The sequence below is a fragment of the Ooceraea biroi genome, chromosome 7 (assembly GCF_003672135.1).
Source record: "Ooceraea biroi isolate clonal line C1 chromosome 7, Obir_v5.4, whole genome shotgun sequence".
Classification (NCBI taxonomy): domain Eukaryota; kingdom Metazoa; phylum Arthropoda; class Insecta; order Hymenoptera; family Formicidae; genus Ooceraea; species Ooceraea biroi.
In genome coordinates, this window is record NC_039512.1 from 14,726,661 (window position 1) to 14,754,318 (window position 27,658).

At 44.0% G+C, this 27,658-nt stretch overlaps 1 protein-coding gene across 1 annotated transcript in view; it reads left to right on the forward strand.

Moving 5' to 3' along the window:
• The first annotated feature begins 1,000 nt into the window (after window positions 1-1,000).
• LOC105287730 (single Ig IL-1-related receptor) overlaps window positions 1,001-27,658 on the forward strand; it is a 98,252-nt gene continuing 71,594 nt past the window's right edge. Inside the window, exon 1 of the mRNA XM_011353464.3 lies at window positions 1,001-2,307. Within this exon, the coding sequence (XP_011351766.1) occupies window positions 2,081-2,307 (227 nt within the window). The 5' untranslated portion in view covers window positions 1,001-2,080. The remainder of the gene's footprint in view (window positions 2,308-27,658) is intronic.

Consider the following 27,658-nt stretch of genomic DNA (forward strand, 5'->3'; position numbering starts at 1 on the left):
CGATGTCGTGCAACATGAGAGACGGAGAGGTAAACCCGCGCAAGACTTCCTAGAATTCAGATCCCCCACAACACGTTACAAATGCGCAACGAGTGCACCAGACTGTCTAATCGCGCCGAGAACGCAAAGATTTCGACGAACGAAGGGGTCCCGAGATCACGCTTCTCCGAGTTTGATGACGCGCGCGCGAGTCTCTGCCAGTGCGTTTCGGTGTCTCACGCGATATTACGTCTCTTTATACTGGGTGCTCACAAGTAACATTATGTTGATCCTTCGATATCTTTTATCTATTTCTATCGTGTCACATTATTTACATGCCAAGTGATTTTCTTACAATTTACTCATACTCGTGTACATATTTTGCTAATACGTACACGTTATATTTTATCTCGTTTCTGTGACAGTTTCTGCGATGAAATAAAAAAAATACGGTCGCGTACGATATTGATATTCTCAGAAATCTATTGGTAACGCATGGATACATACTAACAAGTATTACGTATAATAGTGGAAGGTTGCCAATGTCTGCTTTGGCAACATGAGTTTCGTCGAGTATTTCTTTCATCTTTATAACTCATGGATCGAAGATTACAATTAAATCAACTGTCTGATAGCTAGTTATATAAAATGTATAATCCAATAATACTTATTCGTAAAAGTTTACTTTCAATTGCACATAAATTTGACGTTTAACATCATACAGGTACGATATTAAAACTTTCTTCTCTCTCTCTCTCTCTCTCTCCCTCGATCTCTCTTGCAAAGTCATAATAAATGTTTGACGACCAAGTAATTTAGAAATAAATTATTTCATAATATTGCCACTCGAGCATCTTTTTTGTTTGTTTATTGTCAAGCTTTTTGCTTATTCATAATATGTAGATGCTTTGCGAACAGTCTTGCCGTATGAACAAGCGCCGGCCGGCGGTGCAACCGAGGACGACCGAAGCCGGCCGAAGCGGCGCGAGGCAACAGGCGGCTCGTTTGAAACAGCGGTGGTAGACTGGTAGAGTCGCATCTCGCGCGTCAGTCTGTCGTCGGATATCGGAGTGGGTGTGCGTACTGCCTATCGCGTCTTCCGCGCCGCGACATTTCGGAGCCGCCGTTGTCGGAGCACGATTCGCTCGGGCGACAAACGGTCACGTCGCGCGTTCGAACAAAGCGTGTGTGTATGTGTGTATGTGTGTGTGTGTGTGCGCTGCACCGTGCAAATATTAGCCGCGCTGAGGTGCCTCGCTTGGAGAAAGACAACGAAGAAAGATGGTGGAGGCTGATGATTGAAATCGCGCGGACGTGCGAGAGAGGTGGACAGCGAGAATGCCCGATGAGTGACAGAGAGCAAAAGAGGTAAAGCGAGAGAGAGAGAAAATAAAGTGCTGACGTTTCGAGTGTTTGTCGTTTCTCCGGGTAAACGTGAAGCTTCGTGTTTGACGGCAAACAAACGGATACGTTCCTCTCGCCGGGAAGGAGTTTCAAGAGCGATTCCAATTAACGGTGCATCCGACTAACGTTTATCCGACAGCAATATGACACGCGAAATTTGAATCGCGAAAATCGCAATCATCCGTTATCCCGCTGCCAACGTTGCGCGCGCGCGCGCGCATCATTTGAAATTCCGAGTATTCGGAGCGTCGTGCGAATCGACGTGCTGCCAACTTTTGTTTCACGACGGATTCGAATCGTGCGTCTCGAAACGCGGTATCGGTATCGCATGACGCGAACCACGAATCCTCAACGGACCGAACTGTCGCGACTTGGGGACGGTGCGTATCGCCGAGTCCCGATGGCGCGATCGTGCATACATTGTCGAGAAAACGGCACGAAAACTGTAGCGCAGTGACGTCAATCGTGCATTCGGCGATGCAACGCGAATTATAAGTCTCAGCCCACGAATCTCGAGTTTTCGCCGCGAGTGTTAGATCGCGAGTGTCGAGCGACAAACTTCGTCCGACAACGAAAAATATTCGACGACGATTCACCACCTCGTCGCGATAACTGAAACATATCGAACGGTGCGAAGTAGGCTGTTTGTGCCGGTTGTGCTCGCGAGTGTCAAAGTGAGTAAATCGACGTTCAACGAATGGACGTGACAATGTCGACGACCAGCGTGCGTGCCATCGTCGCGCTTTCGATACTGTCGACGATCGGCCACGGCAACGAGCTGAAGGATTACTGCTCGATATACAAATTTCACCATCTACCGGGTGGCCTGGGCTTCACGAAAGAGGTCGTTACCACGGAGTATGCCAACGTGGGTGCGTTCAAGGCTCTTCACTGCTGCCTCAGGGGATACAGGAGCATTGAGTGGTGAGTCTTGCTTCGTATTCGCGAACGTATTGTGCACGTATTGCGCGCGTCAAATCGAAATATGGATTTTATTCTAACGAAACGATGACAAGAAACTACTCGAACGGAGTCTCAAGATTTTATCTCTGATGCTCGATGATTTTATTACATATATATACATTTCTCGTTGTATATATCGAGTGTGATGATACGCAAATTGCTGATGATTATTGAGAGAATTATTTATCTCGACAATCTGCAATTTCGAAACATGGCGGGAAAAACTATGTTGACTTTGACGCGATTTGAGAACCCCTGCAGCGTACGCGCGCGCGCAATATCCTTTCCCTCCACGTTTCTTTCTTGGAGCAAATGCTCTTGCTCATTCCGCGCCTTCCCGAGAGCATTTTGCTTCCCCTTTATTCGCACACGACTCGATAGGTGATAAATGCGAACGAAAGCAAATCGAGCGCTGCTTTCGGCACAAAGGCCACCAGCGGAAAACGTATGCATTATGTGAATGACATTTTGCTTTTAGCGCAAAGTATTCTCTTCAGAGTTCAAAGGCTTGTTTTGCAGACACGTTTTGTTATCGTCTCTGTATGCGATGCGCATCGATAACCTTCATGATATTATCGAGACATTATATGTATAGCACGATTCGGCGAAACGGCTCTCTCAAGTCTTTCTTAACAAAACATTTTCTTCCTTGAAACAAAACCGTGAATCAAAAACATTTGAAAAACATTTTTCGCTTGAAATTAAAGGAAATTAATATACACAACTATAATTACAATAATAGGAATAAACGATGATAATCAATTTTAGTTAAATCTTATTGTCTGCATTTTGCAGCACCTTCAGCACTTTCAGTTGGCAGCTTCTCCTTCGCGACTTCCTTTTTCGCGATCTTCGATACTCGAATTATTGCGTTTTCGATTTCTTTGAAATTTCGCCTCTCTCTTTCTTGACACGTTTCCAATAGTCTCATATTTTTTGTCCTTTAAATCCCCGCAGTGCCCTTTTCGTCGTTCTTCTTCTACCGTGAACGGGCTCTTGTGCCTGCGACTCTTTATATCTCGAGGATCCTGCTCGTATCTGCGCGCGCGTCATTCTTCGCGTTTGACCCACATTTTTCTCATCGCTCTCGCGCAATATTTCCCGGGAGCGCGTTGAAAGACGGCACATTAAAGATTTATAAGCTTACGATGAATCCGATACGTGACTTGTAAATTGTAGATGAAAAACACGCGGAAACTTTCCTCCTTTTCTCTCTGTTTCTGTTTGTTCGCAAAAGTTTCGCGGATCCGAATTCCACCATTCATTCATTCGCTCGCTCATTCGCGCGAAATATTTATTTCGCGCTCAGTACACTGGAATCCTTTTTCGCAGAGCTTTTAAGAGCTCGTCCAACAGGGAAACGCGACGCATCTCTCGTATTATGGGATACAGATTGCAAAATAATGTCACAACGATATCTAGCTACCGCAAAGTTTGCCCATGGAACATTTCTAATTTATCTTCTCTGCAACGTCAGAATTCGCGTTTGAAAAATATTAAATGTAATTGTGCAGTTTTCAAAATATTGCATTACAATTTATAATCTTGTAATAATTGCATGCGCTCTAGATACACAAGATACGTAATTTACCAAAAGGATTACAAGGGTAGAATCGAAAAGTTATTTTGAGGAAAGCCTTCCTTCTATGAAGCACAGTTGAAATAGTTGAAACTATGGGAAAAGTGTGAGGTGATGATCCGCATAATCCGCGATCTTTCCAGAATATTGTGAAAGCTGGCTCAATGTCTCACTGTCGTAAAGCTCGAAAATCTCGACTGTAAAAGTCGAGTCCGTTATTGAGAGATTTTGGTCGCCTCGAGTGACAATTTCCGTAAATTTCTTTCAGTTTCAAAAGAGAAGACGAAAACGCAAGAATCGATTTCAAGGGTCATTTGCTTTATTCTTTTCAGTTGCATTTGTTTCTATTTCAGAATGGAGACTTCCACGAAAGGTTTATACGTTCCTCACGTTAATCTCTCCAAACTAATTCTATAAACTCGAAAAATATTTAGGAGCGAAAGGTTTCCAGATTCGGGGAACGGAATGTCCCGCTTGCGTTCGTCCGACTCCGGATTTTAAAGATCCTCTTCCTCTCGAACTTTCTCTCGTCGGCTCTATTTTCCTACAAATTTACAGCGTCGACTATCTACTAGGACTATTTACTAGTGAGGAGAGGAGAGGAGATTAGGGGGACAACGGTCCCGGTTTAATGCGAATTACAGTATTACATAAATTGCGAACGCGAATGGCCCGGGAAAGGGGAAGGGGAAACGCTTGTTTATTCCGCGATAAATCGAGGAGCGCCTCGCAAAGTGGAATAACGGGAAGCCACGGTGGGTGAAAGCAGTCGGTGGTGGACCGCGGGGAATCGCAGTACAGGGTCAGAGGGAGAGTATACGGTTGACAAGAGGTTTGGTCGTTCTGTCCACCCTGTTCAACCCCCTGACGAGTAACCACGAAGCACTGAACAAAGGAATATCTCCCGAGGACTTTCTGGAGGATCCTTCGCGTTCTCGCGCTCGTTCGCCCACTCACTCGCTCACTCGCTCGGGGACTTTATTATCCTCGGGAACAAAGTGGGACTTTACGAGGCCATTGTGCCACGACGAGGCACAGTCTTCCAGGTGTCAAACGGTATATTTGTTCCGCGTATTCGCGTCTCGCGTCGGAGAGGGAGGACCGTTGTACTCGGCGAAATATGAGGTCGTTATTGGATTAAGGGAAATGAAGAGGCTCTACGACGCGGAATCACGCCAAGGAGAAAAGGAAACTAATCGGAGTCCAGGTACAGTTGTTCACAAGTTGCTCGCAGGAACGGCGCGATCGGAGTAGTCTCGTGATACTTTATTCTCCCGTGAGACTTTAAGAGATCCTTTTTGAATCCTTTTTACTTTTTTACTTGTAACTTTTTCTTTTCTCGTCTCTACCTAATACATCTCTATCGGCTGTGTTGATCCAGGTCCATAGCAGGTTGACGATGAACACGCACGAAATCATGTTCGGACACGGTTTCGGATCGGTCAGTGGACGGATAGCCTTGATTAAATTTCACGGAAAAAAACGCAGCCGCGTTTCGGCGAAACTGCTTTCGTCGAGCACGTGCTCCTTTTCTTCTCTTTGCCTTCCTTCTAATGGCGAACGAGGACTCCGGGAGACCGAGAACCAAGATTCGGCTAGGACCGAGCAACGAGCATGTTCCGAGATGTTTAACGATACTTGCTAAATGATATTCTCAATTTTTTTGTCATAAAGTTCTTTCTCTCCTTTTTAGAAAAAGAGGCACAATTTCCATCGCTCACAAAGCGAGCTCCCAAAATCGTTTCCCCGGGGAGAGATCAACACAGTCCATAAATATCTTTTAATTCTGGTATATACCTTTCGGGAGGGAGGACGGTTTTCGCAGGGCGATGGAGCGGAGTGGATTCGAGAGGGCTGAATTATGGTCGCGAAACACGTGAGGCGGCGGCTCTCGCGTAAGCTCGTTAATTGCGCGTGAACGCCGCCGAGAAACAAAAGGTACAAATAGATGCTTTTACGCGATATGGATTTCTCGCGGTGTTGGTGCGCGTAAAATTCCGCCAAACAATCCCTCGCCACAGATATAACGGCTCCATTACGCCCCGTTGCATTCGCTCCGTTATTCCTGCCATTTTTTCCGGGAGTGACGCCTCCGTTAGTCCTTCAGATTTTACACCGGATGCGAAGGTCCCTCGATGATACATCGCGTAGCTTTAGCGTGCTTTGGATGGCAGGATCTCTCGTTTTCGTTGGCTCCGACATCGTTTCCCATTTCACTCGTCGATGCTAAGAATTCGAAATGTTTCATCTAAATGGTCAGCAGCCATTGCTTTTTCTTCCCAACGGGAGGTAAGTATAACGGAAGGAATGACGTTGAAGGAATGACGTTTAGATGTCTGATTACATCATTACGTAATATCGACATATCGAAACGCGGTTGTCATTCTCTCGCAGAAACGCACGACACTTTCGGGATATTTACTCATAGTATAGAAACTGCAGCTCGTAGTCGCAATTTAAACGCCGCCATATTGCCACAAGCTGCAATTTCCGCAACGCGCTCGGATATTTATCCGAGTTGCCGATCAAAGTGTGCAACGCAATAATCTTTTTATTATAAATAGCAATCGCGCGAATGACACATGGCGTAATTGAAGTGCATTCGATATCGATGTCCGATCGTCAATGTGTCGAACAGCATTTGAATTAAATATCAACCCCTTTTGGTTGCGTTTGCCCCGTAAAGTAAACTAATATACGTGCGGTTTATTATCATTATTATTGATACCGACAATTAAATGAGAGTCACGCTTTATCGAGAAAGAAGCTCTCGTGTCTCTCGTGTCGATTATTCCATTCTCGTTTTGTGCTTCTTGTCTACTGGGGACGCGAATCGCAACGCGAGCACTCGATTTCGCACCGAGCGCAATTTGCGGGCGACGTGCCTATTTATCCGCGTCAGGGACGAAAGGGTTAAAGTGTCAGTCTTTGCGACGACCTTGCGCAATCGCGGACGTTACCTCCGTCGCACCGCCGTCCGAATGACACACTCGCGTTATTAGGGATAATGATCCTGGCGTGTCGAGCTAGGATCAGTCGAGGACGCTATTTCGAAATAACGGAAGCCGGTAATCGCTTCGCGGAAAGTCGTTTCCCAGTTTTCAGAGTCGCCTCTTTTCCGACGTTCTTTGTGTGTGTGTGTGTGTGTGTGTGTGTGTGTGTGTATGTGTGTACGCGAGTTTACGTGTGCGCATGTACGTGGTATCTTTTATGAGTGCAGCAGCTCTCAAATCGACGTTATATGAGTTCCCAGCGTAGCCGCTGAAAAAGTTAGTCGAGATAAAGGGAAAAACCCAGAATTTAATTCAGCATACCTACCTTTTGCGGCTTGCATTAATTATAAATTTGTATTTTATGAAGATTTTCATGACCGTGGAAAAAGAGTTTTAATATCCAGCGTAGTCTTGGTCTAAAACTCTTTTTTTATGGTCTCGGGAGAGGATTATAATCGCAATTTAAATATAAGACTCGGTGCTGCGTATGAGCATTATTGTCAGATTAAATCAAACTCGAAGGAAACTTTAACGTTGCGCGCGTTTCAGAGTTGGAAATCTCCTAGATTCAAGATATTTCAATTTCTGTGTTATTGCAAGTTTGCATACTTTACTTGAGAGAAACCTCGCACTTTAATTATTTATGAATATTATATAATTGATTGCTCGCTTGATCTCTCGAGATTCCTCCCTTTCGTATTCAAGATCCTGTTCCTCAACGGTGGTAGGATATAAATTGTTTACGAGTAGTGCGGTTTGCGTTACTTACGACGAACCCATACGCGGCTTTCGCGGAAGACTGCTTTATCTTTGGGCCTCTCAGAGACGCAATCGCGATTTTGCTACGAGGAAAAGTGCGTCAAAGTTTCGTTCGCCGAATGGCCACGAAAGAATGACCGCTCGACAGTTTCGAATTTCATTCTTCATCATTGACGGATGGTCGAAACTTATCAATGATGCGAAAGAATGATACTTCTCTTGTCAGTTGAGAAGACGCTAGAAAATACAGCGTTAAGAAAGATGAGACTACGTCTTTTTACATGATTTCATCTTATATGTCTGATATTTATTCCGACTATCGATTATTGTTCCTTCGTCTTAAATTTTGACAACAGGATCTAATCGTCGAGACAGACGGTTGGCAGAGGCATTAGGAAGGAGGAAAGACAGGACGAGGAGAGCGAGTGAGTCAGTGAGAGAGGGAGGAGAGGAGAGAATAGAGAAGCGGCAGTAGCAAAAGCTGCAAGAGGATCTTTTGACATTTCGACGAGAATCCCGACGAGATACGTGTACGTTGAGCTCGCGGTCGACGACGTCTGTCAACGTGTGCTCCGCTTTCACAAAGAGAGAGAAAGAGGCAGAAAGCGATAGAAAGGAAGAGATCACGAAAGTATTGAACGGGAAAATGAAGTATTTTCCGTCAACGGAAACCCGCGGAGTTTTACCTATTTTGATACCGCGAATGCGAAAAAATGCTCGGATCTTTTGCGAAATTAAATTTCTTTTCGGAAATAGGTATTTGCGACTCTCTTATGAATCATCTTAAACTTTTGTGATGATTGTTCAATTGCTATTTTCGGACTTGTTTGATCTTGTGTGTCTTGAAGTTTGTCGAAAATTATTGAGACAGGTGGTTATTGACTGTTGCTGAATATGACCACGCCGCGCCGCCCGCCAATACAAAAATTATCGTAATCTCAATACATTTCGTGGACGTATGGACCGTGTCCGTATGGGGACGTCTCGCGAATCTCGCATTCTCGTTATCGTCGTCCTGACATTTTGTCGCACGTATCCTTCTTGTCGATATATCTCGCGTGGAAGACGCACATCGAGACGCCCTTAGATCAGAGATTTGAAGGAAGGAGTAACGCGATAACGGCTTGTAAAGTGTATGCAGAGTTGAAAATTGCGTTTCTCAGATATATACGTATTCGTGTCGATCGGACGCTATTCTTGTAAATCTTGACCGCAAATGTTCCGCGGAGCGTAGAAAGTTACTGCCTTTCGGAAATGCACGGAGAATAACGGTTCGCGGAGGAGAGCTGGAAGAGAGATGGAAAAAAAAGAGACGACGAAATAATCGAAGATTTTCGGGATCTAGGAAGATACAGCCTCTACATGTGCGATAACAGCGGATATGAAAATATCGTATATCGTGAATATATAATATAAAAAATTTACATCCATCTCACTGCGTTTATTTTTCACCTTCTGCATTCTGTTTTTCTCTCGTTAATTATTTAGGAAAAATTTCAAAGTATTATTGAAAAAAGATTTGGTGGAAATCTGAGTCAAAGAGGAATCTGAACTGGGGCATCACTGGATGTCAAGTAATCGATTCCTTCAATATTTCCACGTGATGAACGATGTCATCTGTCGGATTTACCGTTAAATTATTTACCGAAAAAACGAGTAAGATATGACGGAATATGTCATGGCTTACTAATTAGCGACGGAAAACGAATAAGAAGAGGAGGCTGCACGAAGGCTGTTAGTTGACTCATTTTTATTAATCGAGTGAGTCTAGCGAATCGCGCAAACACGTTCGAGATGCACGCGAAGGGACAAGCTTATTTGCGAGTTCCATATTAAATCATGGATCGTTAATCTCACGATCCTTCTTTTGTATCCTCAAATTCGCACGATAAATATTAACGATCCCCGGTGGTTCGACCTGCTTACATAATTTACTGAATAATTAAAAAGTCGCGTAATAATAATTTTTGCAGCGCAGTCAACTCGTTGAAAATCGGACAAGCACAAATGTACGAACACAGAGATAACAATAGTTCGCTGCAACTTGCTCTCAATCGAAAAAATTCTATCATTGGACGTTAATTTTCTGCAACGACTGGAATCTTTCATAATTGAGTCTTGCGAGTGAATCGCGGCGTATTCTCGCGTGGCATAAAACTGCTTTGCGCTCGCTTTCGTCATCCTGCTATCTCGTAATACCACGGAGAAACTCCATCCGCGAATTAATCGCAGACTTTCGCCTCTACCTCTGCGAATCCAAGTTGATTCCTCGCATCGATGCGATCGCGCGATCGAGCGTCTCGCAAACAGTTGCAGATGCATGTATTGATTCTACCAGAAAGTTCGTACCAATTCCCTTAGCCAAATGCAAATATAAAACTCTGCATGGTAAATATTAAGATTAGGAGTATAATCTCACCGATTTTAATTCTTCGTAACTTTGTAATAAACAAACGAAGGCTAAAAAAGGCTTGTTTGCAAGTTAGCCATGTCTTTGGAAATATATGTTACCAATTTCAACGTTGTTGGAATTGACGAGATCGACCCGAGTCGATTTGGCGAGTTTGACGCGTAACCTTGTGTTAATTCTTAACACAGTATTTTGCGTTTGAATTTTGCTAAGGCGATCGGCATGAACTTTCCGGTTAACCCAATATACGTATAAGTATGGAGACGTGAATGCATAGTTAATCGAGCGACAGGAGTATGGCATAAAAACGTTTTCCGGAATCGTGCGCGCGCGTGTGTGGCATTTTCCGAGTATCGTTTATAAAGTTGTCTTATAGCTAGCTCGTTGTTGTTAATAATTGATGCAACCGTGGTCGACGACCTAACGCGGAGCTGCAAACGTTCTGATAAAGGGCGTTCCAGGAAACACGCGTGTGTATAGTAACGCAACGAGGTGACTCTTGGTATCGAGGTAAAAATTTAGTTATAAAATATTTAACGTTCCATATATATTTTCTTTTTTTTCGTCATATGCACATAATCTTTCCCGACAAAGTAAGGGCAAAAGGCTAGGCAAAAGGTTTCGCCGTTGTGAAAGCACTTTGAATATTTTCTTTTATCAGCGTTCCTCAGGAGGGTGGCGAACCGAGGACATGTTCGCGGAGGTCTCTAACGGCGCGGGCGTCTCGAACATCGAAAGGGCGAAAAGGGAAATTATCCCTTTTCACGTGGCGCGAGTTCACCGCTCAACTTTGCGCCGCAACTTTATCGAGTCGCCGCGAAACTTTCAGTCGTCCTACGGGTGAAATCGCATTCTCGGAATCGCACAATGCAACCGTTTCTTTTCTCACCGCATACGCGAAATGCGCGTTCCGCAAAGATGCCGCTGTGAAAGCGCGCGCAACACACACAGACACAGACCGCACGCACATGCATATGCATGCACTTCTCGTACTATTGATCGGGAAAATTAATGGCGCATCATCGGTTAGCGCGACGTGCTTTTATCGTTTGAAAGGACGCAATTTAATTTCCGCGTTAGCAATTTACGATGTCAGCCGAGCTTTCAACGTTACACGCCAGGCTCGACAGACGTAGCGACAAATTCCTCCAAGTTGCGCCTATCTAAATGACAACTTTTCCAATATTTCAGATATTAAAATTATCTCGAGATGAACGTTTAATCTAATTAAGGTCAATCTAATTAGAAAACGGATCAAGAGACGAAGCTCTCGAAATCAAGTTTGTTTGAAAACAAATAGTCCAATGGAAAATTTATATTCCAAGAATCGATAATCTCTACGTTAATAATTCGTTCCCAAAAGTGTAATTGAAATTCGAGATTGTCCGCGACCGACCATTTAACTCACCTTTGAACCGCTATAGTAACGACATGCGTCACGTTTCTTGTCCCAAATATTATATTTTAACGGTATTCATATGTCGTTCTCTCCATTGTGCGAATTCTGGCAACCGTGACCGCCGCGTACACCGCATGCGAACGAACGAACGAACGAACGAACGAATGAACAAGCGAGCGAGCGGCGTAACATTCAGGTAGAACTGCCTTCCGAGAAGCTGATAATGCGTTTCCACTTCCTCCTGCGACCGCGTCGCATTCTCACCGGGCGTATACCGGGTGTTCCGCCATCAAAATTCGTCAATTATTACATGTATAAGTGTAAGTAATTGAATTGAAATCGAGGATAACGTCAATGATCAATAACGATTTTTATCGAACATTGTAGCATGTACGATATAATAAATTGATAAAATCAAGGCATTGTAGCATTATTCGCGGGCGGATTTCGAGGACGAGGAATTTCACGATCGGACGGATCGTTTAATAAGGTAACAGAGAGTGCGAAAAAAGATAGAGTCTATAGAAGGGAAAGGGCACAATGGGGCGAATGTGCGCAGGATGTCGCCCGTTCCGGGAACGTTACCGTTTACGGGGAAATACGCGTGTATGCAGAAACGCAGGTGCACACGACGAGGTGGATGCGGGGGTACAAGGAAGAAGGGGAGGACGTAAGAGGATGCGCGGTCCCGGTCGAAGCTGTTTCCTCGTGTACACGCGATAAATTCACGTCGCCCTGTGGTAAGCGATCGTGTACATCCTTTCACGTCTTTCTCGTGCGCGCCTTATTCGGGTATGATCGATTTCGGACTGAAACCGATTCCTGAATCCCGAGGATCAGCCAAGTGAGTGTTCAAGGATCGCTGAGTGAGAGATTCCGAGAGAGGCTGATGGAACAGAGAAAACTCAAATCCGATAATCTTCGTTACGTTTTTTTTCACTCAAAGAAACGATAATTTCGATCAATTCGAAAAGAATGCTGCATAGTGGTGATTGCTGATGCATCGTGCGTCAACGGACGTTGCGAAAAGATAAATTGGCCAACATTGAGCGACGAACCATCGTACGGTTGGAGTAAAGATGGCGCGAATGCGCATCGAAGCTTTTCGAATATTCCGTCGCTAAAAGCCGTTTGCCGTCAAAACGTCAGTCGGGATTATCAAAGATTAATTTCATTTGCACTCTAAGTGCACGCGACGTATTGGATGCAAAAATCCCATCAAAATCGATCTCGCAAAAATACGCATAAGCGCCGATTTGTTGCGTTCTGTCAACCATTTTTGCCAACACCGTTAAGCATGAACGATTCTCTCGGATGCTTTCAAGTAATTTTGATTGTTTAAACATGTAATGGAGAACCGTCATGTTATGTTGAAAAAAGAGAAATGTATCTCGCAGTAAGTCGTGTGTGTGTGTGTGTGTGTGTAATACTATATCTCTATTACTTTTTTTTAGTCCTCCATTGTTGAAACACTCGAACGAGGAGAGAAATCGCTTCCTATCATGCTTGATCGAATATTAATTTCCTCCATCCTCTCAACCAAACTATAATACTTGGCGAACATAATCCTCTCGGATCGCTCTACTGTGTAACTTGGAGGACTCCATAATGAGCTCGACTGCACCCCTTTTTAGCCCACCCCCTCCGTCCTTCCTGTTCCTTATCCCCGATCTCTCGACAAACATTACCACGTGTTGGGCTAATATCCGGATTCTCAAGTTTGACTTTGCAAGTCGATTCGCATAATCCATTACGTGCGATAATCGTCGCGAGTCGGTGAGTCTTTGGAGATTTGGGATTAGACGTACATAGTCTCCTCTTTGAAGATTTTGAACGAACATTGCATAAAGATGGATACTCTTTTGCGTTTGGCTACAGTTTCTCGGATTTCCATTTATAATCTACCATGATTCGCGTTTGCACGTAAAATATTCGTACCGGAAGAGATGCAGGTATCTCTCGTGGCTGGGATGCGCGCGATTCCCTTTATCCTCGCTTCGTATCTTTTGTTTGTTCAAACAATAAAATTCCCTTGACCGTACTGTGGTTCGGGCTTTTCTTCCGGAACACGCCGGTTCTTTTTCCGCGCAAAGAAAGCGTGCGTGTTATTTTAAACGTCGTGTGCGATTCCCGGGACTCTATTATTCGCGGTCCGAATAAAATCCCGAACAGTAGTACTATTAATCCTCTGTGCTTCACGGATATGTGCTTTTCCCACCGGAAGAAATGTGCCAGATATTGTTGCTTCAAAGCATCATCATTTTGAAATAACGCATAATTAGCGCGATTGCCAAGATTGAAATAACAGATGAATAAAAATTGAAAAAAAATCAAGACTGCAGACTTAGGTCGTATCGATTAGAGCAACGAGCGACCGAGGAAAGCGAATTTCGTGGAAAAGTCGAATCGATATCTTTGATGGCTCAACGAGTGTGCTCGCCCCTTTGCCGCATAAAGTATTTAAAAAATACTGAGTTGACCGAAAAGTGCCGTTTTAGCAAGCATTAATACAAAGTCGAGCTCATTATGGAATTTGCTAAAACATCAACACGGACTTTCCGATCAAGCCAATAAATTACTTTCATCAGGGGGAAAGTGAGAGAAAAATAGGTAGAATATATTATATGGCCATGTAATATTTTCCCTGCGCAGGAATTCTATAGAAACTATAGCACAGAATGTTTAATACATATCGTAACGGCGCTATCGAGAGGGTTAACTGTTAACGGCGCGGTGGCGTAACAGCCCTTCCATGTAAGAACACGATTGCGCTCTCGCGCGCGCTATTGCGGGGGCGTAGTTCGAATTACGTTTGGAAAGTTCGGAAATCGTCGTCGTTCGGAGTTTCGACTATGCTGTTACCGACCTTAACTTTTCCCATTGTCGGCCAATCGTCAGCGCGAGTAAGAAACTACGGCGAACCCTCGTGGGAGGGAGGGGCTGCAACGGGACTTTATTGCGGTCACTCGTGTTTTCGGAGTAGTAAAAAGGAGATTAAATCGAGCATGTTCTCGTGCGAAACTTTACGCGAAACGACATATGTATTGCGTGGACGAACGTAACGAAAGACGTAACGCGAAAAAGCAATATTATGTCCGTGTCTTGATGCACAAGTGCATAATTGATATTCGTACACCGATGAAGCGGGTATTAAATCGAAATTCTCCAAACATCCGTATCGCGCGCGTTTTAGCGCCATTCGGTCGTGCTCACGTCCTACATGGCGACTGGACTAATAATGGCCTTCCAATTGCGCTCGTAGCCAGCACGGATTTTCTCGCGTTATTTGAGTTGGCGTCGCGGAACGGAGGAATTTCGGTGCACCCGCTTGCTTCGCGCGCCCCATTGTGTCACGGTTAATAGCTCGCGGCTTTATGAACACCCCCCACAATCGCGTCGCCCGACACACTAGGGTGAACCGGTGGACATTAGCGTATTCGCGAGTTTACTTCATACAGGGTGCTCCGATTCTCGGCGTTGCATCCCTCTCCGATAAAACGGGAATCGGGAGAGTAGGCAAAAATATGTGCACGTTATTCGTCTTTGCTTTGTCATTGGATTTTCAACACATTTTATACTATTCACGCGATCAATGTTTTCATTATGTATGTCGACTTGTGCATTACACAACAATTTAATGAATCGTTCATTCGCATCAGTTTTATGTCTCTTGTACAGCAAAAAAATTCATATTGAATTCAACACATTTCACGTGTCTCAAATTTTCGTGTTGATTTAATATAATGCAAATATGTCAAACAGTGACATAATTATGTAGATAATTTGACGTAAAATTAGTAAGAAAATTATAATTTCGCACTGCGCGTCACGTTAAATGTTTGAAAAAGGTTGATTGAACATATGGTGACCATTGTAGAGTGAAATTCTTACAATTACATATAAAATGTGTTATTTTAGCAATTTAGTTAATTATAAATTTAATACATAAAATTCGATTAACGCAATGACAATTCTGTTAAATTTACACCTGTATATCTCGCGTTTTTAACATAACATACAAATTTTCACGAGGAAAATTTTTAGCAGATATACGAAATGTTCTTTATGAGACACCCCGTACGTGGCGTTTCACCGCATGCATTCGCTCGCGGATTAGGGCGGGAGCACGGCGTTTATGCGCCGCAGAATCCCACGCTTTCTCAAAGTTGTCAAGCGTGGATGCATAATTCCACAGCTCGCAACGGGAAGGCGGTAAACACACGAATCCTGGAATCCCAACGCAATTCCTCATTCGCGTCATCGCGTTCAAGACCCGGGAGAGAGTTCATCGTCCATCAGGGTCTGTAATCGGTAACCTGTTATTATAGCAAGTGCCAATTTTGTCCGAGTCTCGCCATCGCGATTACTCGCCTAGCACGATTCTGCGTGTTGTTTTGCGTGTAATACTATTCTTTGCTGGTATCCTTTCTTTTCCATTACGTAAAAGTTATTAAATTTGTAGAAAATTTATAATCGATATGTATAAATTGCATTAAATGAAGCACACATTTTACGCACACTTAAAAATCGAGATATCTGTGTCCAGTGATGTAATTAGTTACACGATTAAAATCTTTGATAGCTTGTTTCGTTACCCGACAGATAAGTATATGCCATATTCGTGTACAAAGAGACGTACGACTTTGTCACAAATCGATGCAGTCGAGTAACTGTCTTTATGGTTTCAACCGTAAAGTGCATCTGGCCCCTGACCTTCGAACTAACAATTTGTCGTGTAGAGACGACAGAGCAGAAACTATTGCGATAAGACACGAGTATCATCATGAAAAAGATATTTACAAGCATCTTCTGTTTAATATTAAAGATGTTTTTATTCTTACGCTAAACGCATATAATTAGACTTTTTCTCGAGTACAGTTTGGCAAAGTTGATCTATCCAACGTTGCACGATGGCTTCGCGTTACACTGGAAGAAAGCATTACGCTCTTAGTGCACAGGACTCGTTCATAAAGTTTTCGACCACAACTGCGGTCCGAAGAAGTATGGATGTCCATGTTTATGCAGCTATAGCTAGTTGTCCAAGTTTGCTAAAGTTTGGTAGCTAAAGGTGCGTGGAAAATGGAGCGAAACGTAACGAGAGAGAAAGAGAGAGAGAGAGAGAGAGAGAGAGAGAGAGAGAGAGAGTGTGTGTGTGTGTGTGTGTGTGTGTGTGTGTGGCGTGGGACGCAAGGGGGTAAAAACGCAATAACGACTCGCTGCGAGGAACTCGTTGGGAATGGTAATATCGAGAGTTGTAAATCGCGAGCGGGAGAGTTAGTTCGTTACATCGGTCCGTTTGTTGCCGCGCTCGCGCGCGCGATTAATCATCCCGTAGATTCCCAGAAATAAATAACGGAAGTTGGGGTACAGGCAACGCGCGCCGAGATATGATGGCGTTTCGCATCCCCTTCCGCGCGAAACCCTCTTTCCCGCGTATTCGCGAAATTTTATCATTACAGCAGAATGTAAATGTCGCTCACGAGATTTATGCGATTTAAGTTACGTTTTATCGCAACGGTAAAGTTTCGTTTAGTGATACACTGGTTTCTTGTTGATTTATTTATTACGACATTAATTTAAATCACGAGAAATTACAAGCTTGCTTACAAATTTATTGCCAAGGGAATGAAAGAGCTTATTTCGTGTGCGTCTCATCAAAGCGAATATATTTTATATATTTTAATACGGAATCAAGATGAATATTACAGAAATATTTATTGAATCATATTTTATAACATTTATTACATTCAACTATATTTTTTTCTCTCTCTTCTTGTATTCCTTTGCTATTCCGTCACTCTATAATAAGCGACTGAGTGCAATTTAAATATCATTTAACAATTGTATGAGCCGCGTTATTTGTCCAAACATTCCCTTTCACTCTCAGATGCTTTGGCTGCTTCCGCCATTATTCGAGTAACTGTGGCCGAAAAAAGGTTTGCTGCGGACTGCACGTTTGACATTGTCGGCGGTCGTGATCGTCGAGAAAGCAGTGAGTTCTTGCAGCGAGATAAAAGTGCGACCGAGCGCAACAATAAAGGTGAAACGATCCTCCCTCGGTTTAAAACGATCCATGCGGCTCGTCTCGGCGAACCGAGACAAGGCGAGACGAGGTAAGGTGAGGTGAGGTGAGGTGAGGTGAGGAGAGGAAAGGCGAGCCGCGGTGGTCTCGCTTTAATCTCGCGTGACACGGCTAAGGTGAATGGACCCGAACATCCAAGGACTCGAAAGATTTCCAAATGCGAGCAGCGGATGCTGCGAGAGGACCCGCGCGCGCACGCACACGTATGATGCAAAGGTTACTCTTCAAGCAGAAACATAAACGATTTTTGTCTCATTATGAGACTATTCGACTCGAGCACATCTATTCAAAGTAGACAATTCAAAGGTAAGCGAATTGAATTCTTGGACAACTGACCGCGAGAGATCGAAACAGAATTTAATTACAGATATGATTCCGTGTAGATTCTTTCCTCTTCGTACCTCGTCATTCCTCGAAATAATCCATCTTGCTTTAATACACACAGTTAATGCGAGGAATGACGTTGTATAAAACATCAAGTGTATTCGCGAATCCACCAAGGAGAGAAATGAAGAGAAAATAAAAAGTACGCAATTGTACTCGCAGGTGCATCGCGTGTGTTGCACCTGCAGGACGAAAGTAACGTCGTAGGAAGTTACGCATCATTAAGCCACCCGACTCTTCTTTTTTTTTTCTGTTGTGCCTGCCGTAAAAAAGATATGACCCATTGGCGAATATCATGACTCGCTTCGTGTATGCATTTACATGCAAAGTATCCCGTACGCGAGAAACGAAGACAAGTTATTTTCCATGATACGCGAACAACGTACAAGTTTACGAGAGCGCACAGAGAACTGTAGAGAAGATAGTTTACAGGAAAAGTGTAGTCGTGCTTATATCTCGCAGTTGACGAGATCATGCCGTTCTCTCCCCCGAGCGGTTGCGAATTCCCGCGTAATGAAGTCACGAAGAAAAATTACGGAGACGGTCGCGAAGGTTGCTTACGCAAGCACGTATTTATTAGAAATGATTCTTCTGCAAAACTGTTGTACGTACAAGACCGCTAAATACGAAGCGGAAGCCCACGATCGCTTCTAGGAACAATAAAATACTTTTTGCGCGCGTCGACAATGGTACATACAATAATCCTCGCAATTGCATCTGATTTTGTGTCTTTAGTTTCATTTTTCAAGTTTGTAATAATATGATATAATGGGGGGAGGGGGGATGTTGCAGTATGCAATACTGAACGTGTCTTGCACAATTTTGTCATAGTTAACTTGAAATGCCGCATTCTCGGTTTTTCATGAAGGAAAAGAAAATTAAGCTCGAAAGTTTGACTACACGGCTTCGACTTCCATGGCACGTCCACGCTTGTCCCAAATGCCAAACTTTTCTCGAGGGTTTCCGTTACTTCCTCCTTGACGAGTTGCTACCTGACATCATGTGATATCGATGTCATGTTCGGCAATATCGCGTTATCCTTTCAGAGTCGTCGTGATATCATATCTGCCGCCAATCTGCGCGGCTTGTGCGGCCACATGACGCGTGGCACGCGCGAATCGTGTTTCGTGACTCAAGTCGCGTGTGTTGTGTGTGGCCCTGCTAATAAAAGATGTGCTGTTGGCGTTGCGTAAATATATCGTTAGCCCAGATTGATAGACCAGTCACGAGAGTAGCCTGCCGCTCGTTCGAGAAAAACAGTTCTTGCAATGTTTCATAACATAAAACTTGAATGTTATACCTTACGTGTTACAATACATTGTATCAAAATCGCGCATTAAATAATTCAATGAACTTTCGAGTACCGCAGTATCGCTAATATCATCATAATCGCATCACCGTGACAAAAAACGCGCGACGTATCAACCCAATCGGATCTTTTCTGCACGATTAACATTGCCCAAGCAACGAGCGATGTTTATGGAAATCTCGCTCGTAAAATCCATTCGCAGCAAATTTAGCGACAACATTTCGCATTACGCTTACGACGGCATCGGTACGACAACCGAGGTATTCGTGACGATGTCACGTACGTTGTCTCGCCTGGTAATCGAAGACGTCCGCGTATCGCGGCGGCTTTGACAATTTCGCTGAATGAAGAACGCGTTCCCCGAGAACGAGAAGACAATGCCTCGCGCGGATTTACGATTCCGCGTTCGACGCGAGCGAGCACGTGACAGGTGCATAATCGCGCATAATCCTCTCCTACGCATGTCATTCCGAGTCCCATGAGCCACCTACCGCATGAGAATGATCGGGGATCAACGATCTCATCCCTTTGCGCGCGCGCATGACACTCCATTTACATGTAAAGCTTTGCTTTAGGTAATTATATTAAATGTAAGAATTCACTGAAAGAACTGTGCGCTCCGAAACAAAACTCGTGGATCTTGAAAGCCGAGAGAATCCAGGTACCGGAAGATCCGAGAATCTCAGGATTCCCAAGGTCGAGAATGCTGCAAACTGTAAGACACCGAGGCCTTAACAACTATTAAATCCTGGAATTGGAGAATTGTAAAACGCGTAAAAACATAAAACAACTGCGAAAAGTCGAAGAAGACGAAGAGACCGAAAGAATCACGAAAGATTGAGGGACTCGCCGATTTAAGGGTTCCGGGAACGCAAAAAATTGAAAATTGTGCGTTCCGAGAAGTTCGGGTCCGGAGACTGCGGGGTACGAAAGCGCACACGGGATCCGGAGATCCGTATAAGCCAGACGAGGGAGAAGCTGGGGCAACGGTCCAGACGCAGGACTGTGTTCGACGAAACTTGACTCGACTTGGCGATTCTCACGATCCTGGCTGACTTCGAAGTCACGAGAGGCCCGGTAAAAGAAATCGAAGCGATCCAACGAGCAAACGGGCCCACAGGGCCCGTTGATCCTCTCTCTTTATCTCTCTCTTCCTTTCCTTCTCCCCCCTCCCTCTCCCTTTCCTTCTTCATCCATCCTTTCTCTTCCTCGCGATGCAGTTCCGCTCGCTAGACTGGCGGCAAGTCGCGCATTGTTTCCGATCTCGGAAATGGGAGATCAAGTGTGTTATGCGAGACAATTGACAATATTGCGAGCATAATATACGCGATTTAAATAGCTCGTGCTTGTTGTATCCTAGTAAATAATTAATTGCCTTACCCTGGGATGAATATTAAATTGCATCATAATGAAATAGCGTTTATTACAATGCATGAAACATTAATTAAATCGTGCGTTACAATTCATGTTATGCCAGGAGAATAGCGCGACAGTAGGATAATATACTACGACCACGATGCAATTTTTCGTTACGTGTCAAAGCAGATTCCGATAATACCGTCCCTGTTTTCACCTGTTAAACACGAAAAAGGAATAAACTTTTGTTCATCCGTCTCCATTTATTTTCACGGAGCGGTGAAATTCGGTGAAACGTTGAACGTGCATCACGACAGGACCCGAACACGATCCTCAGCCGAGTGATTCTTATCCGGCGGCGTTAACGCAAGCACGATGTTTCCTTTGTACGGCACTTTTAACACAGCATGGTTCACAAAAAAATGGGATACTCTTCGTAGAACAATAAACTAAGGCGCGAGAGGGGCCTCACGTTCATAATTTTTCAATGCATCGCCGGTCTCAACGTGGCTCCGTTCTCACGGCGAGCTACGAGTGTACGCACACAGGGTGACACGATAAAACTCGGGAGGCTTGAAAGCATTTCTCCACTTACACATATTTGGGCCCTGGACATCTCTCTTTGGCTTGTATTGAGTCAGTCAAAAAGTTTGGTTCGAGATTTGCGTCAAATTTTACTTTATTTCATTCAGTAGAAACCAATTATTCAGCAACCAAGTAATCACCATTATTGTCTATTATCAGTATTGTTACCTGTATTATATGTATGTAGTATTTTACTGTCAAAAATGGAACTAAATTTTTTGACTGACCCAATATAAGAGCGTTCCATTGTGCACCAATGCAATGTGTGATTATTATACCCCGTTTACCCATTTTGCTTCTTTCGAGTACTAAATTTGAAATCGTATGTTTAGAACATGAAATCGACGCGTTGTACGATTTTCGAATCGATTTTTTTACGTCGTTAAATTTAGCGTGGGCGGATCTTTTAAATTTAACATTACAGAGAGTTATTAGGTCGCACATTGTATCGCACAGTTTGAATTTTCCCGGATAACCAAGGATTGCCTAGGATCGTTGCATTACGAGTGTAGTACCACGAGGATCTCTAGAGTCTTGAAATTTGTGCACCCTATATATGTACCGTGGATGGATTCTCTCGTGGCGAAAGGAGAAGAAGCGGGACGACGGGGGAAAATAAGTACCTTGGCTTCCCGAACCAGAATTATCTTTTGGAATTTCTTAAAGGGATGGGACGAGAGAACTCGAAACTAAAGTTTTGACTAGAATTTGCCTCTACCATCGATTAAGTAAACTCTTTAGTTCCCAACTCTTCAGCTAAACTTGATAGCGACCTCCTCTGTCGAACTAAAAATCACTTGATTTCTTCTTCATCTTTGCTCTGGTCATGCTCAAAGTTGCGCAAAGGAACCTGGTATTATGTCCAACGGTACTATCCTTGTGACAGTATTGTCCGTTTGCGCATACGTCCTTTGTTCCGCAAAGCCTCTCTGGCGCTGCCACATACTCGTATCAGTGTGTTCAGCTTCGAGAGGTTGTTTGCATGTGACCAACGTGTTTCCGTCGTTGGTCGTCGGTCAAAGGTTAACATGACACACAGGGTGGTCCATCGTGATCCATCGTGTACTCGCTCGCACTCGTCATATCTGTCACGATTTTTAATCTGCGACACCAAGGTCGCCCTGACAAGAAGCCGAACGCGATCGTGATCGATGAAGAAAAGAAGAGACCAACTGAAAGCCGAACAATTGCGCGTATTACGTTGACTCTGTAATATCATGTTCACGCGCGATCGCTTCGGAAAATGATCGAAATTAGCTCGAACGAGAAGCAGAAAGAGAGAGAGAGAGAGAAAGCGAACGGACGAACGAGAAAACGCACGATAAAGACGCGGGGTGATTTTCTCGCGTCCCGCGGACCGTCTGGAGTCGCGTCGTCTCATCTTCGAGAAATCCCGAAAGATAATTCGGGCCTGCGGAGCCCGAAGGTGCTTATTTCCCCTCTTGTCCTTCCTTTCCTCCACATATCCGTTCTCGTATTCCACTCCCGTAGGCTGTGCACGCTAATGTTGCTTGGAAAAAAAACTACCACTTTGCCTCCTGCTTGCATGGGTATTTGTTTGAGAAGTCCTGTCGATAGCTACATCGAAGGTGCGAATGTATCCGATGTGGCAGTGCCATGTATACCATGTCACTACCACTCACGGACATCATCTCGAATTATTCAAAATATATGTATTTTCGGTATTTTTCTATAATATAATTTGCCGATTACTGAAATGATCTGTTTTTTCTCTGCTCTCTTTGCTTTGAAACATTTGCATTTATTCTGCATTAAATGTTGCTACATGAGAAAACAATTGTCACTTCTAATATGTAAGCGACTCGATTTCAGTTGAAAAATACGAGTCACTTACACATTGTACGACCCATAATTAGGTATTATGTGTTGCAAATTCCTGTTTCGTCGCAAGACGATGAGATCGTCCGGCCGGGATCGTCATCTCGGAGAGCTGGGATAATAATTTATTTCTTATTTAAAAGCAACCCCGCGCGCTCTTTCGCTCGTTCACTCGTTCGCTCGTTCATTCCCTCGGCAGATAGATATGAGAAATTCTCATTTCACGGAGGATGCCTTATAAAATGCGATCCTCCAACGCGGCTCCAACGAGGGCCAGCCATTAAGATACGAGAGCAAACTATTATCTAAATTGCTGTTACGGTTTGTTAAAAAGTCCACCTTGCACGGCGACTAAAAGTATAATCGCGCAGATAGACAACTGCACATTTTGTAGATAGGTAAAAAGGAAGGAAATGATGCACAGAGATAGATTTAAAAAATTTCGGGTTTTTAGTGAAAATTTCTCATAAAAAAAACAATCCAGCGTCAGAAAGGAGATAATCGGCATGTGATGGGATGTGCGACTCGTAGCCAGGTGATACATATCTAAAAAAAAATCAACTCCATCTCTATGTGTGTGTTAGACATTATTGATATTCAATCAATCTCTATTTTATTCTTTCTTTTGTTACAAGTTAACTGTAATATGTAGATTTTCAAGAAACGTGAAGAAGATTTTTCTACGTATTTTAGTAAATTCTTCTTTAATCTACCGTGATCCGCGAAAGAGAAATATCGAACACTTAATTCGAAGAACAGCTCACTCTTGTTTCTTTTGCGCGAATAAACGCGCGGTGATGACGCCGCGAATTGATAACGAGCACGGCACAAGGAGACCGTGTGACGCGGCAATTAACCCGCAGGAGTCTGGTTCCTTTTCCTTTTTCTCCCCCTTTTTTCTTTTTCTTTTTTCACGGACTCCTCAGCGCGTTCCGCACCCTTAATCACCCCTGGGTCCTTTAACTCTCCTTCGCGGCGGAGACGAAATAAAAATAGCGCCGCGCGACGTAAAGCGAACTCTCGAAAGTGGCGACGCTGCAATTTCAGGATCCGATGGCACTGGAGCATCCTCAGGACGAGTGATCTCGCGCACTGTCGGAGTCGCCTCTCGCTTTAACCTTTTATCTGCCTTAGCAATTCCGTTCTTCTTTTCTTTTTCCCAAACTGCACTTTCCATGCTTGTTTTTATCCACACTTCCACGACTTCCATCTGGAAAGCGCGAGTTTATTCCCGTTATATCTCAAATACAGAAAGCATAAAACAACGCTGCAATAAGGTTTTGACGTTCCAGTTATTACGTTATTACGTCATCCGTAGGACATGCCGGAATACTCTCAAGATTGTCGATGGCATTGTTGTTACGATATTTCATTAAAAATGTGTTTATTAAAGGTGTCTTTATCGACATCGCGACAGCTTTGTCGAAATGTAGGCAACTTTTCCTTGTACTTAATGGTGAAGAAATCAAGTTATTCTCAAGTTTTGCAAGCACTTGTATTCAGCTCTGACATGATTATATAATTTACTGATTATGATTTTGCACGTGCGATTTACATGCGACGATTCGCTCATTTCGCGAATTTTGTTTTCCCATTTGATTTCTGATATCAAATCAGGAACGTCGTATCGTTGCGGGAAAATTTTATTCGCTCTTTGCGGCTGCTAAGGCGCTTCTGATAATTGAGACGGACAATCCGTCAATCAAAACCAGAATAGAAACCGTTTCGCTCGAATCGATTCAATTTTTCAGACAAATGGAATCATCTCTAATTGTAAGTATCAACAAAAGTGATTATTTTGTCTCGGTAAATTTAATTTGATGCAATCGTGTAAATTATCGAACATTGGAGCAGTTTGACCGATGATATCATATAAACTTGATCGCATTACGCATTCAAGGAAAAAAAGTCAATCGGATACCATCGAAACAATTGCCTCGCGTCGATAAAACGATTATTAAATACCTAGCGAATATTTGGCTGCGTGTGTGCCTGCGTGGAAATATTGGGGTCGTCAGAGTTGGCAGCTACTACGAAACTGGTAGCTTTTAATAGCGTCCCGAGTTTTACAGATTCGAATTTTCGTGCAACCGCCGCAACCGCAATGTAATTAATTAGGCGCTTCTATCAGGCATTCTACTCTCGACGCATTATACTCGCGCGGTATCAAAAAAGAACCGCTAGGAAGTGTTTAAATTACCGATAAAACACGGCTGCATAATTAATAATAATATGTAACGAAGCACCGAGCCGAAACGCAGAAACGAAACGAAATGCGGAATTTATAAATAATATGACGGAATTTATATGATTATAACAGAGTTTACATTGAAAACTCGGCCGCGCGTGAAAAATACGGATATCTTTGCTTCAAACGCGTGTTACACAATGTGTGTGCGCGTGCGTAATCAGTGATAATGAACGTATTTTTTATATTCAGACATCTAGTTGTAGTCACGGCGCGGTCAGATACACCTGTCATTTGTGCATTTCGATTAAGAAGACGATGCAGAGAAGAGTGTACGTGCGTGCACGCGTGTAAACACGTGAATAGATAGGTATCGACATCCACCTACGGTCGCTGCCCACCGGAAACGACATATTCCATCATGGACATCCGGTGACTCTTTTTATAGACAGGTGCTTACCCTTCGTACACGATTATTTGATGCAAGCGTCTCGCGGATCTTGCCTCGTCACGTCGAAAAACGACACGCGTAATGCAGTTTGCGCTAATTAGATCGCACGGCGCCCTTTTGAGGTAATCGAATTTTCGAAAGTATTAGCCATGCAGTTGTGACTCGCGTGGTAATTAGAACGCCCAGCTCACAAATTTACCACGTATATAAATGCGTCGTATACATAACAGCGTGAATAATGTAGAGATGAGCAGAAATTTTGGGTGCAGGCAATCGTTTGCGCGCGATGACCCGACGTTAATGCGAAAACGATCGGAAGAATCTGGAATTGTGACAACGTTACACAAAGTTTGATTGTTGAAAAATCTGGGATTTTAAGTACAGCTTACGTGTGAAAGTTACGCGTCGGATCGTTAATTATAAACAAGATCGTATGATTGTATCGTACAACTAAAAGGTACACATCGCTGCACTCATGCACTCGTGACGCATTTCTGCCTTCTCTTGTTCTGTTAAATATCCGGTTAGGTCGGATTTCACGAGGCCGTTGAGTCGTGCAAAATCGAATATCGCCTTGGCGAATGATGTTTCTCTCTCTCTCTCTCTCTCTCTCTCTCTCGTGTCCGCGGACCGGACCAATCGACGAGCGTTCTCCACTCTCCCGGCGAGATAATCAAGCCACGAGAAAGCAACAGGGCGAGTTATGAGCTTCCTTTGTTCCAACTCGCCGATCCACTCCACTCTTTCTCCTTCCCCCTCGTTCCGTCTCCTTTCTCCTTTGTCTTTCATCCTCCTACCTGAATCCTCTCCCGGTTTCTCCAGCGGAGAAATGCCAAAGATCTCACGAAGGATGTCGCGAAGGAAGTTGATCGCGATATCCTTCATGTCGATAAGGGTGTCGATAAAAGATCGATTGCGACTCATTCGTGACGAAGATGAGGATGTAAAGAGATCTCTTTGGATGGAATCTTTTCCAAGGGATGTTTGCTACTCGAACGTTGTATTCTGAGTGCAACCAGGCTACCTATCCGCAGTACAAAGCTAAGCATGATTCTGCCGCCGGCACACAATCTCGCTCCTTTTCCTCTCCCTCCCTTCCTCCCTCCCTCTCTCTCTCTCTCTCTCTCTCTCTCTCTCTCTCTCTCTCTCTCTCTCTCTTGCCGCGGTACCTAAGATATGTACATATTTAGATGTACCCGCGAGTGTACGCGCGCCCCGCGCCTGGACAACATTACATATAGGGTGATTCTCCTGTGGGACAGGGACGGATTTACCGTTTCTGTATTACGGAAACTCACATGTGCTCGGTAGTAACGAACGAGAGATTTCGTAAGATTGCGCGAAAACGTTAAACCATCTACGTTTCCAGAGTAATTACTCGAATGCAATCGTTAAAATTGAGGCCTTTTCTTACAATTATGCTGAAGTTGTGCCCGTTTAACATAGTCAATCGCAATTTTCAGCAATCTCGATAATTCCGATTAAATGTTAAATAAATTAACAGTAACTCGTACCGTCTGCTTAACGATAATTTCACAACGCGAGACCATTTGGTACTCTTCTTGCCAAACGTTTCGTCGGAATGCGTAACTTTACGCCGCTCGGCCCTGGATGCAGCTGCATACGTGTGTTACGTTGCCGTGTAACCAGCCAGGAGAAGGTGTAATTTAACGGGAACGGGTACGGATCGAACCTGGGTTACGTCAGTTCCTGTTTGCACTTTCCAGCTCGTCCCGTCCCGTTTCGTGCCGTCCCGCGCGCTCACACGCGAGCGAGCGTGCGCGTCGCGTCGTACGGCCGCGAAATTTATGGCAGCTGCAGACGTTGCTGTTGTTTGCGAAAGACTATCGATTGTCTCTGACGACGTTTCTGACGAGACGTGATCGACGATCTCGCTGCTCGGTGATCTCTTTTCTCACCGAATCGCGAAAAGTCGCGCGCCACGCGTCGCCAACATGTATGTAGATTGGTAACTTCT